This window comes from Buteo buteo, chromosome 5, assembly GCF_964188355.1.
Source record: "Buteo buteo chromosome 5, bButBut1.hap1.1, whole genome shotgun sequence".
NCBI lineage: Eukaryota > Metazoa > Chordata > Aves > Accipitriformes > Accipitridae > Buteo > Buteo buteo.
In genome coordinates, this window is record NC_134175.1 from 3,025,922 (window position 1) to 3,039,436 (window position 13,515).

Genomic DNA, 13,515 nt, shown 5'->3' on the forward strand with positions numbered 1-13,515 from the left:
ATTGACTTGCACCAAATAGTGGTTAAAGCAGCTTTTACGTTATACAGACGGCTCAGTCTTGTACTTTTTGAAAATAGCCTTTGCACAGTACTTTTCTACTGCTGCCCTACCACAATATAGCAAACATTTTGGGGAAATGCCTGGTTTATTCCAAAGGAATTTACGCTAACATGAACTTCTAGGAAATACGTAAATGGGTATCTGCACCTCTGATTTTTACCAAAGCTGATCCTGAAATTCAGCTTTAGTTATTTGGGTGTTAAATCTAACTCAACCAAATGATTTACAGGTTAAATCTGATCCATTTTCAATAGCTCAAAAAAATCCACTGAAACTGTAACAGCCCCAAGTGAGTATTTTGACAAAGATTATCTACAGGAGTCAGAGGTTGTGACACAAGACTTTCTCACATCAAGGGATTATGAAGAAGTAATAAGTATTCCTGTAACTACCATATATATTCCACAAAGTTAAAAATTTCTTTAAAAGATTTGCCACCTCTTTGCTAATGAACAAAGATAGCAGAGGAACACAATACTTTTGCTGTTTTAAATATTGCTTGCAATATGTAACAAACAGTATGCTTATGTATAATTGTGTCATTAAAGATATACACCACACACGCAAACATGTATGTATACATACACACACTCATGGCACACTAGCCCTTACAGGTTGCCACTTCCACCAACAGTTACTTTACAGGATGGACTCGGTGGATAATATTTCTTCAGTCAGACAGTTGGAAAACACAATACAGCTGGATCCGTATTTCAGCTACTGTTTGTACATTCATTTTAATGCTCAGGAAAATATATATATTTTATTAAGTTTTGCTGCAAAACAAAGAAACAAAAATGAAATCCCTTTTTCTCATGTCTTAATTATTACTATTTATTTTCTTTACACTTTGATTGGAGTATTTAACACCTGCCTTTGGCATTATGGATAGAAAGCTCAAGAGTCTCTGAACACACAGTTGTGCCAAAAAAAAAAATATGGAAGAAGAGTGTCACTTAGAGGTTAGAAATATTTGTTGCAACAACATATTTTCTCCAATCAGTGTTCACTACTTCATCTCTAAGGCACACACTCTGTCTTTAGGATCTCGTTACACCCAGATTTGCCTCTGTCAGTCCAAGTTCTTGCTGAGCCCGTAAGTACTAGTTCAGAGAGCATGCTGTCTTAGGACATTACCTCCCTACCACTGACAGGCATCTGGGAGAACTGACGCCGTGACTGATCTCCTCCGATATCTCCTCACGTGCAGTGCAAGTGTATGCTTTGCCATTGCCTGCCAAGGTATAAGGTATATCCTCCTACAGCATCTCCTTTCAGAGCAATGCAAGGCTGCAAATCTGACGCCGCAGGGCACTAGACATGATACAGTCACCGGAGTTGGATGCCGTCGAAAACATCTGCATATGGAAGTCTATTCGCCTCTGGTCTGAAAGTCTCTTATGCCTTCAGTAAACAGGTCAGCGTTCCTTCCTTCAGGTCTTTCTGGTGGATCAGCAGCACCGGGCGAGGGGGCTGCCTGCCCTCAAGCACGGCTCCTTGGCCTTACGACATTGGAAGCAGAGGGGACTCCCTCCACCTCCACCCAAGTCACATTAGTTATTTGCTTCCCTCTCTTTCAGGATGGCTTTGTAGGTAGCCAAACACATCAGCCTGACTAGTGCTTCTCATCTAAAATGCAAACAAAAAGGAAGTAAAGGAGGGAGGTGGGAATGGGAAGGGAAGCAAGCATATCCTTAGACAAAGATCTGAATCCTCTCCCGGATAGCCTGCCGGCAGATGGGGCAGACAGTAAGGGCTGTGCTGCAGTCTGGGCAAGAGCCATGTCCACACTGGAAGACCAGTTTGATTTGGTCATCGATGCAAATAGGGCAGGTGATGCGCTCTTCCATCTGCCGGTAGCGGTTCTGCAGCTCCTCCATGAGCTTCCTCTGATCTGTGGATTCAGAGCTTGGGCTGCACTCCACCTCGGTGCTGTCTGCAGGGGTGGAGAGCAGGAAGAGAGTTAGTCACTAGTGTGCTCTGCCTCATACAGGGTCTCTTTAGACTCTGCCCCTCAAGAGTAGCAATTAGTTCAGACTAAACTCTCTTCACTGAGCCTTATCCGGGGATTCCTCAAATAATGATGCTTTTACAGACTGGCCAGTGTGGCTTTCCTCCATTTAGTTGCTCAGCTCGTTTGTGTGCGTGTGAGCATGCGTGTTTTTGTTTGGGTTTGTTCGTTTGGGTTTTTTTAAAGGAAACAAAACATCTGAAATGTCCTGCCTTGGCATTCTGTAATGTGCTGCTGCTACCTTCAAGTAAAAACATTCAATTGCTGGTTGTGATGCTCTGCCATACTAGTCCAGGAATCCTTACAGTGCTATGAGTATTATGTTCTCTCAACCTCCTGTTCACATTTCGGATTCAAATTTCTGGTCAAGTCTTTCAGGACACACATGGTAAAACAAGAAGAAACCATCTGACATCACTTAACGTTGACTTTTGCATACATGAAACAAATAGAGTCGTTTGGTCAACTCTATGAAATGGAAGAACCCCAAATCCTGGACAACTGCCAGCTTAGGTAAATAGACTCCTCCTGGTTTCAGCTTAATACAGCCCACTGTTCATCTTCTGCTCCTCAATCTCTGATTTGGTATCTTTACACTTCAATATAGATGACCCTTTCCCCAACATTCTGCAATTAGTTGCACTTCAGTGGTGCAAGAAGTGATTTCAAATCCATAAAGGTGAAGCAAGTTTGGGGACGGGGAGCTTGCTAAAGGCAAACACTGAAGACATCACTGATAGGGAAGTCCTGCTGATATTTTCAGAGACCTTGATGTTCCTCCTCCAGCAGAAATCTGCATACAAATGTCTCATTCAGAATTCTCATCATTATTTTGTCAACAGTCTGTAGGAAAGACAAATGCTCCTGCCTACTGTCAGGTAAACTTATTTTTTGCATTATGGAGTTCCAAAGTGGATTTCTGTCTTTGCCAGCTGCATATGTCCAATGTCATGTGACAGATTCTTGGTTCCCCTACGCTTTTGTCCAGGAATCAAATCACAAAACTACAGCCTGACTCCAACAAAGGAGCCCACAATACTAAGCCATGAGCAGCAGGACATGCAATTCATTTTCATGTGCACTTGCCCCAAGAGTCATCTCAGCTAGGAAGACATCAACTATCACAACTGCTATGGAAAAAGCTTCAGTGGGCAGCCTGCATTAATTTGAAGGCAAGTGCAAACCTGCTTCTAGCTTGCTGACATGCATAACATTGCTCATTCTGGATGCTAAGCAATGTGGGCAGGAGACAATCTGTTTAAAACTGGGCTAAAGAGCTTTATCAAAACAATCCAGCTCAGTGATTCCTGGATAGCTAGCTAATGCCAGCCCTGCATAGGCACTGTAATTTCAGCCAAGGAAGAAGCAACGCTTTCACAAGACGTAATTTTTCCTTTCTCCCAGTTTTTCACTGTTAAATCACCACCTATGAAAACAGTTAGACTGACATGTGGAAAACCTGATAGTTGCTTTCAGTGCACAAAATAAGCCAGGCACAGGACAAGTTTCCTCAAATGTCCTGTCTACACAGCTTGAGCTTGGCCCATAAGACCCGAGAGAATCTACCTTTTCCTCTCTTAAAAATGGTCAATGCAACAAGACACACACACCCCAACCCCCCCCCCCAAACAAAACAACGACAACAACAACAAAAAAATCAACTCCCTTCCTTATGCTTATTTCACTGAAAACTGTTGATTGGTGCTGCTCAAACTAACGCTGTGCAGGACCCTTCCCACAGCATTTAACAGTAGGAACAGCAAACATACCTTGTTTCAGTTTTTTGGTTATTGTCACTTGACATTTGATGCACTTCTTCATTCTCCTGGAGCATTCTACCATGAATGATACAAGAAGAGATTACAATTAAGCTCACTGATGCCAGAATCAAAAGGAAGATGACACACTCAGGAACATCAGCTTTGAACAACCTAAGACCTCACTGGATGATTAAGAGATTGTTTCTGCACAGAAATTAGGACACCACCTTCTTTTTGAGCTACATCCTGAGCCTCCTGGTTTAGTCCGTCCTACACCAGTAGCAAATACAACACCTTTATGTCCCCAGTGCTCTGTGCTACTGGAACTGCTGCACTGTGGACCAAAACAGCACTTGGCTCTGAAGGAAAAGGATGCAGCTCTGGCATACAGTCCTTACCAAATTCCCTCTGGTCAGACTGTGAGTGCCTTGCGAGATAACAAACTTGCTGACATGTCTGAGCAGGCTGCCGTTAAAACAATTGAAACACAAACCAGTAACAAAAGCCAGAGAAAAGGGAAATCCTTCTCAGGAGGTTTTTGAAGGATAAAGCACTGCCAGCTAGAACTGAAACATCTGGCTTTCCTTCTGAATTATCCAGGGCATCTATAAGCACAAGCAAAGCTGCCTGGGGTCCCAATCAGCAGGTAGTCAGAACATTCTATGCTTTTCATAGATAGCTTTGGACATCTTAGACAGTGGTGCTGAAATCACACTGGGGTTGTTTCAGGACACAAACAGCACAATAGCTTTGTGTCTGAACAGAGCTTGATTTATGAGAGTCCAGCTAGGGAAGCTATGTGGTGGAACAGGAAAGAAAAATTTAAAAAGGAAAAAAACCAGAATGGACTTACCTTCACACACAATACTGTGCTGGCATGGGAAGAAATGGATGAGCAAGGCCAGCTCTGAGCAGACCAGGCACTCTGTGGGGACTGCCACACTTGAGACGCTAAGATTGGTCATTGTGTTGGGGGTGGTGTGCACACGGCGAAGGCTGCAGGTGACGGCTGAGCTGTCTGAAGAAACCTGCTGTTCCCTGCAACCATGAACATGTAATAAAATTTGAGCCACATACTCCAGGTCCTCCTTCAGCAACCAGTTAACATTGTATTGATCCCTAGCAAACACTCCACGTGGAGACAGAGCAGCAGGTGCTTAGGTAGGATAAACTTGTGAACCTTCACTGCCCTAGTGGGACCAACTCAGCCTCTAGCAGCCGGGATTCTGACTGGATCTATCTAAAAAGAATGGCAAAGAGCAGGGATGACTAATATTTACACAAGTTAAAACTGCTCTTTTGGAGGGCAGCAGTAAGGTAATGACAGTACAACCATCTGCTGGGAGGAGTCAGCTTTTAGGAGCTATGTAAAAAGTGCAGCCCTAAGAATTCTCTGTATTTGCATGTTCCTGAAAAGTGCCTGGGGTGGTTGTCTGCGAGTTTGCCTCTTACACAACACAGGCTTGGATTCAGACTTCTGTCCTGGCATTATAAGCCCCAAATCCAAAGCCCTCAGCATCCAATCCATCCATTACTTTTCCTGTCAGCTGGTCATCTGCTAGCTAGACCTACTACCTAAACTGCAAGAATGATTAATGATTGAACAGAAGGGACAAGGATGGTCATTTACTAGCATGTGTCTTCAGTATTGCCAAGAAATCCCCGGCCCACTAGGAGTATTGCAAAAGAGTGCTTTTTGGTCTTTTGATACAAAGTCTGTAAATTTCTGGGAGGAAACCGCTATTTAGCTTCCTACCAAAGTGGCAGCAGCTTCATTATAAATGCATATAAACCTCAAATACTCTTCCTCTTCTAGACCTATTAATTTCAGTCAGACTAGCTAAGCAGCTTAAGAAGGTATAGCAAACTATGCTGTCGTGACGGCTCCTGTGCAAGATGCTGGGTCACACCACAGTGACAATCTAGCCTATGATCTAGCATGCAGCACTCGGTCTACCTTAACTCTGCAGACAGACACCCAAATCCTCCAGTTGAACCTCTACACAGAAGCTGAAACCAGTACACTGTCATGAGAAATGTCAGTCTGAAAGAACTGGCATTCTTTAAGCAAAATTTAAAAACCTTAAGCCAACACATACTCCGCTGACAAAATTCCTATGGAAGATGTTTAAAGGGACACATTTCACCTGTTACTTACAGTGGACCAGAAGCATGGCCCATCACAGTGGCTGCTGGATGGGTCTTCCTCCAGCGGTAACATGACTGTGGGTCTGTGACCTCAGATCAAACAGAACTCTGCTTTCGTGTTTGCAAAGTCAAAATCCAAACAAATGTTCCTCAGAACCTGAGATAAAGCCATCTTTAACTTGCTACTCTCCCTTTGGCATTTTCTCAGCTATTTCTCTTATCAGTTGAAAAACAAGCATTTATCTAGCTCTGGAATAAATTCTGTGGATTCTGGTGCCCACTCTTTTGTTGCAATTCCTCTCTGTTTAGACTTTAAACATCTGTAACTGCAGAATCCAGTGAAAGTAAAACAGAGCCCAGAATTACTCTGCAAGAGAGAAGTTGCTCTTGGCTTCACTAGCCCATCTTCTTGGACTGCCTCAGGGCTCTCTAAGTCAAGAGGCTGAGTTTGCACTGAGCAGTACTAATCCGCTTTTCCTAACTCTTTCAAATAGCAGTATGCACCCTTAAATAACCACTCCAGAAACACAGGGTCAGCAACCAGCTCCAGATGAAACAGGAGATGCTCAGACTGACCCCCAAAGTCTTTCAAAGATGTTTCGTCCCTCCTGGAACAACAGCTGCATGCAGCGACACCACAGTGCTGTGGGAGCACTCTGCATTTTGCAAGGAAGTATACTGTAGCTAACTTCCAGAGGACATAGCTTACCTGAATTTCTGTGAGAAGTCTTTGACGATCTGGACAATCCTTCCATCTGTAATGAGGTCTAAAGGAGACTTTCCCCGATGGTTTGCATAATTAATATCTGCTCCTTCTTGTGCTAAGTAACATGCAATTGCAGTTCCAACATTCAGCTCTACATTTCCAAGAAAGCCAGAAGCCTGCAGCTAAAGATGTCAAGAAACACTCTCTGTTAATAGAAAAACTTTGTTATGTGGCTTTGATCTGTATCAAATTCTAACAAAGTCTTAATCTTTTTACTTACAATTGAAAGTGCAATTTAGCATTCTTTTTTGAAAATACAAAAAAATCCTTCAGCATATAAACAGCAGATTCAAATCTTGCATTCCAGGAACAAGAGTGCATAAGACTGGTCCTAACTGGTGCTAATCATTACTAATCATAGTAACAGGCATTCACTTCAGGTAGTGAAGAGTCAGTACACTGAAGACACCACAGTACATACCAATTGATGAACAGCTGGTGCATGGACCCCTACGTGACAGCTATTTAAAAAGCCAAGCTTTTGTATACGTTATCCAAACTAATCTGAAGTCAAGAAACGTTTTCCACTGACTTAAGTGACCAGGGCAAGTGAAATTAGATGTGAAGGAGTCCATAGCATCTAGATATAATGTTACTGTAAATAGTATTGGAAATGACACGCACCGATCCTTCATGGTGCTTTAAGACTTTCTGCATCTAGGACCAGCTATCAGCTGTCCCTAGCACAAGTTAAGACCCAACAGCTAGCAAAGTTGTTATGCAGACTTTCAGTGAGATAAAACCCACCCTTGCTGCTGACCTCTCTGCTCAAATTTGCCAGCAGAGAAATTCAGAAGAAAGAAGCAATTGCTGAGCTGGTGTGGGGTGTCTGTGGAATGTCAGTGGCTGAACAAGCCTAACGACCTGAGGCTGGAGCATCTTTGGCCGTGCACTTGAGCCATCAGCTCATGCTATCAACACTGGTAGCTTGGTAACGAGCAGAATGGAAGAGCAGCAATGCCCTAGGCTTTTTCAAGCACCAAGAGATAGAAAAGAGGAATAGGTGGTTTGGCACAGAGCATGCAGCCCTTCAGAATGTCGGTTTAATTTATTCTGATCATTTCAAATTGCAATAAAAAAATATATGCCAGATTTTCCAGTGTACTAAATTATCCATCCCTACAATGGAATCATTCTCACTCCATCCATAAAGCATAACCGAAGTCTGCACTCTTTGTTTGCACTGCAAATCTGGTGTGTGCACATGTTGGTATTTACATGGATGGCAGAACACTTTGAAGGGCTAATTTAATATCTTTGCCAAAAAGCCAGACTAAGCTTCCAGTCTTTGGCGTATCATGCACTGATTTCTAGATCTAAAGCCTTTCCGGAAAAGGCCTTATATATCCATGAATACAGAGCTACATAGTGAAATCCTTCAGCCTAAAATGTCTCGCCTCTCACATTCTGCTCTACATCTGCTGATAACTGGGGTGTTTGTGGTTAGCTATCCTCATATTTTCCATGCCATCAGACAGAAATGAATTGCTGTGGTTCTGGGGCATGAATTAAACCCAAGACTCTTGGCTCTGCAACTGGATTCATGACCTTTCCCATGTCAAGAAAGAAGTGCAAAATGCTAATAAAAATATCAGGGGAGGCAGTATGAATTGTTGTCTGACTATGTGAAGTTTCATGCTATAAATTCAAGCATACCCTCAGAGGATCTATTCTTGCTTTCCCACAAGCAAGAAGGTTTGTTTCGACGTTCCCCATCTGGACTGGCTTCCTTTGTCCCCTTAGATCCCACTATCTACGGTCATTCTAACATGAAGCATTTCCCTGCCCTTGGTGCTGGAATTTCTCCTACTCCCAAGCTCACCTTGGAAAGGAGGGACAACCCCATCTCCCCTTCACGCTTCTCCAGCATGACGGACATTAGCTGCTGCCGTTCCAAGGCAATGTGCATGGCTGTGTCTCCGTCCTCATCTTCAGCATTGACATCACTGCCTTCACTGACCAGCAGTTGCACCATCCCTACGTGTCCCTGGATGACAGCCAAGTGCAGCGCTGTCTGGTTACGGTTGTTCTTGAGGTTGACGTCACAGCGACCCTTGAAGAGAAGAATTGCAACAGAGTGAGCTGTTGCTGCCAAGTTTGGCTGAAGAAGAGTGCTGCATCTGTGGTGCTTGTTGAGGCCCCAGGTCTCAAGTCCATCTTCGTCAAGACAGCAGTATACAGATCTCCAAGAGTGCTATGTGATCCAGCCCTCTGTATCTTAGCCATATGGCCCTCGCACCTCAAATATCAAGAAAGGGAGGATCGGAAGCCAAGTACCCAACTGACACACAGATAACATTTTCTTGGTGATGACTTCGATATGACAACTCGTCACCTCCCAGCCACAAACAAATCCTGGAACTACTCCAAGCAAACAGTCAGGGACTAGCTCCTATAAAGCAACATTGATTCCTTGCTGCCTGCTGTGCTTTGATTTCCGCTCGTCAAAGCAAAGAGGAGAAAAACCTATTCAAATCTGACTCATTCTGCCCCTCTGCCAAACCTGCAGGGGAAGGCAGCAGCAGCAAGGGTTAGAGACAGACAGCCTTTAAAGATATGGCTATGCTAACACAGTGATTATACCAGCAGTAAAGCAATCGTAGTACTAAGTAGTTAGTGCTCACAGACATTGCTCCACTACAGCACTCATTTGTAAATCCATTAAAGCCTTATTGTAGTGGTTTGAATCCCTTTGTAAAGATGGAGAAACTCAGGCAACAAACCACTGAGAAGAAACAAAACCCAGGAGTGCCAACATGTAGTTGTCACCTTCGTTGCCACTATCACCTGAAAGCAGAGACAGAGGCTAGCTTTGACTCCACAAAAATCAACAACAAAATGCCAGTTAGACTGCCATCCTTCAGTTTATCATTTTCATTGCTAAAGAATGCTGCTCACCAGGGGCAAGTCTAGCACTTACTTAAGACTAAAGAAAAATAAATAACCTGGAGTAAACATGTAAAAATATTTTGTTCTGCATTCAAATGAAATACATGCCTTCAGATAGTCTTTCATGAAAATGAAGAGTGAGAAACCCATCACAGAACAACCAGTAGCTGGAGAGCTTCAGCATACACCTGGAGTGAGGGAAACTGAGTTCTCACCTGTATTTATGAGATAGGGAAGGTTCTGAATATGGATCTACACACTCCTTAATGATGTTACCGGCTATTCTGAAATCTTTTCCATTCATACCCATCACTTCACTGAACATTTCCCAGCAAGCTCCAGTTCCAACCCACTTTGTTCTAGCCTACAAGATACCCTTCTCCTCTACTGCCAGTGCCAAAGGAAAATACTCCCAGGAACGCCAACCCCTGTTCTTCAAAGTCTGACAAACAATGCCAGCTCTTCAAAGAGACAGAGACATTCTTATGAGTCCCAGCATTAACTCAGTAGTACTTAGGAAATAGGGGGTTTGAGAGTGGGACAGATAGAAGTCTTTGTTGGTGGTGGTTTAGTTTTGTTTCTTACCTCTTTGATGAGAATTTCTGCCACTTCTTTGTGATTATTGAGAGCGGCAAGGTGCAGGGCAGTGAAGCCGTCTTCCTTTTTGGAGTCAACCAGCTGCCGAGCTCTTGCTAGAATCTTCTTTATGGCTCTAGAGTGTTGAAGGTTAACAGAGATGGAAGAGTCACTTTATCAGGAAGGAAAACAACGCAGAAGAGACAGGCCTGTCTCTTCTGCTCAGTAGTTACGAATGTTCGTGTCTTAATAAACAGTACCATGAACTGGCACCTGTGATGCAGAGCACTGTCTATCTCACAGACTGAATTACAAAAATAAACAGAAGCCCTCAGTTATCATTTAATAAAGTAGGGTAAACTCACACTGCTATGAAAATAATGAGCAGATTTATCCTTGGAAGAATTCCAAAGGCTCTCAGTTAGACACAGTCTTTTCAAATACTGTTTACTACAGACCTTCTCCTGTCCTTGCATGTGTGAACCCAAACATCTAAGCAGACTATCCAGAAGCAGACAGATTTCTTAGCCAAGCTAGGGAGGTATGAGAAAGGTGGGATGGGGAAAGCAGGCAGCAGTTCCCTGTGAATGCATGAAGGAGGGGAGGAGGACAACAGCTATACCTAGCCATATCTAAACCCAAGAAATATATAACCAACCATTTCCTTCCTAGCTGTCTAGAACTACATCTGCTACCTTCTTAATGTTAAGACAGCAAGCACAAGTTAACATCTGTAAAAGCAGTAAAAATGAAAAAAGGTCACTTACAGCTTGTTGCCTTTTAGAGCAGAATAGTGGAGCAGGTTGAAGCCTTGACAATTCTGGACAGTGAAGTCTATGTTGGGTACTTCAGTGAGAATCTCAATAACGACTTTGTAATCTGCAGTGATAGCATAATGCAGGGGGGTGTCTCCCTGGGAATCCTATAAAAGGATACCAAAGCAGAATACAGGTTACCTACCTCAGAGTATCAAATGAAACATCTCACCCCGAGGGACAGTTCAAGACAAGATGATAGTGTCACCAGGACACATCAACTCCAGGCCAAACATCCAAGCATCACTGGCATCCCTAGCAGTTTCATAGCCTTTGTGAAATCATTTCCCCAGGGCTTAATATCAGCTGCTGAGGAGACAGGTGCTAATGTTCCTAACTAGCATTGAGAGACTGACCCAGCACAGTCCAGTCCCGCCATCATACTAGCACACCCTAAAAATGGGCTGGGTCCAATTCACCATCACCACCCTTCAAGTTCCTAAACGTGAGTCTTAAAAATCTCATCACTCTTTATTGCTGGGAACAGGAGTGTTTCAACAACACACATTAGCAGCAGGTCAGCTCTCACTGGAAGCCTGAGCCCAGCACAGCAGAGAGCACACTACTGGACTGAGCTGAGCAGACTCACGATGATGAAGGGGCAGACCCAAACCTGGAATTTCAGAGTACTGAAGTTAGAGGAATACTTCCTCTGTGCGATGCACAGTAGTGCATTTTAAGAGAATGATCTTCAAATTCTACGAAGCAACAAATGGTGTAAGACATAAAGCAGCACCTCCCTGCCTCAAAAACAAACAAAAAAACCCCCCAAAACACACACACACACACAAATCCCACAAAACCCAAAACTTACTGGGAGGTTGACATCACAGTTGAGCTCACAGAGGCTCCGCACCACCTCTGTGAATCCTTGACTGACAGCAACATACAGTGCTGTGCATTTCGCATTGTTTAACAGGTCTGCACTGGCTCCTTTACCAATAAGCACACGGGCAACCTCAGCTTGGTTTCTGATTTAAAAGCAAGGAGTAAGACAGATTAGATTCAACCCTGTGCAGAGAGGAAATTCTTCCTCCTTGCAAGGCAATGGAACTTCTCAGGTTTTGTATCCTCTCAACCTCATCCCCCCCTCCTCTAAGCATCAAAAAAACCCCCAAACATACACCAAAACCTTCCTAACTTGTACTCCAGAATCTGCTCTCTCTTTGCTTTAAATCAGCAAGAATGTTCCGCTCTTTAAGATGAATTCTTCCCTGATAACTGACAACACAATTCAACCTTTCATCTTGCTCTGGAAAACATATGCACTTACAGAAACCAACCAAACTAATCCCAACCAACCACACCACCCTCCCATTCCCCTGAAAAAAATATCTCGGCACCAAAACCTCTGTATCACTTGTTCTGATCCTTCCCCCCTGCCCCCAAAATTTCTAGCATGGAAACTGACCTCGCAGTGAAAGTTAAATTAGTGCACTAAGAAATGCACTTGTGGCCCTGAAGCTCAAAGGCCAATTTCTAACATAAGGTAAAATCAGAGAAAAGCCTCCATCAGCCACACATCCTTCACACAGACTGCCCATTTATATCTAGAAACATCCTTTTGCAGCCTTTTAGGTCTTGTATCAGAGACAGCAAGAAGAAAGATATCCTACCCAAAAGCTGCATAGTGCAGTGCTGTATCCCCTTCTTCATCCCTTAGGTTGACAGTAGCATGTGCCTGCAGCAAAATCTTCACGACATCCAGATGCCCCTGATAAGAAGCAATCTGCAGTGCAGTTCTACCCTGGTTCTTTGCGTCGACCTACAGGAAGGGCAGAGACACAGCAAACAGCTTGGTTAGGAAAGACCTTGCCTTGTCTTCAGGCCTTAGCTCTGTTCTAGAGCAGGCCCAGCAGGATGGAAGTCACTAGGTGCAGAACAGCTGCAGGTTCAGAAATGCTAAGCAGAACCTGTGCCCCGTCAGCTCCACTTCAGGTACATCAACTACAAGGTTGACTTTGTCCCAGGATATTTCTAAAGGGGAAGGGGACAGCACATTTAGTCAAGAAGGGAGAAGCGAGTGAACAGAACTGGAAGCCAGGGCTCTAATTGCAGCTCTGATGCCAAATGCCTCTATGCCTGCAAGCAGAATACTTCTAGACATCTCTGCCAATGATTCTTTTCCCAATAGGAAAATGTGTGATGAGATCAAATTAGCTTTACATAAGGCTTTGAAGATGCCAAGTCCCCATTGTTCTATGCTGCTCCAGGTACTTTACTGGGCACAGGGCTGGAGGGTGTATCACAGTGTTGAAGTGCTGCAGTGATATTTTTTTAAGAATTAAAGGGACTGAAGAACAAAGAAAGGCTGTACGAAAGGCAAGAAAAAAAAAAAAGCAGCAGCAGCTACTGAAATCAGTGGGACGCTAAGGAGAAGAGATGAAGGAGCTAGCAAAACATCAGCAGGCTGGCAAGGAGAACAAAGTTGGTTTTTTTTCCCCTGCAGCTGGTTCTATGCAGCAGTCCGGAGAGCAGGACAGGCAAGAC

At 43.7% G+C, this 13,515-nt stretch overlaps 1 protein-coding gene across 3 annotated transcripts in view; it reads right to left on the reverse strand.

The window, feature by feature from the left end:
• Window positions 1-778: 778 nt before the first annotated feature.
• The window catches only part of MIB2 (MIB E3 ubiquitin protein ligase 2), a 51,352-nt gene continuing 38,615 nt past the window's right edge, over window positions 779-13,515 (reverse strand). For all 3 annotated transcript variants that reach the window (XM_075027197.1, XM_075027195.1, XM_075027194.1), the window contains 9 exons: window positions 12,642-12,790; window positions 11,840-11,996; window positions 10,978-11,132; window positions 10,220-10,346; window positions 8,568-8,798; window positions 6,689-6,867; window positions 4,685-4,869; window positions 3,841-3,906; window positions 779-1,996 (listed from right to left, as the gene is read on the reverse strand). In XM_075027197.1, coding sequence (XP_074883298.1) covers window positions 1,755-1,996; window positions 3,841-3,906; window positions 4,685-4,869; window positions 6,689-6,867; window positions 8,568-8,798; window positions 10,220-10,346; window positions 10,978-11,132; window positions 11,840-11,996; window positions 12,642-12,790 — 1,491 coding nt within the window. In that variant the 3' untranslated portion in view covers window positions 779-1,754. The remainder of the gene's footprint in view (window positions 1,997-3,840; window positions 3,907-4,684; window positions 4,870-6,688; window positions 6,868-8,567; window positions 8,799-10,219; window positions 10,347-10,977; window positions 11,133-11,839; window positions 11,997-12,641; window positions 12,791-13,515) is intronic.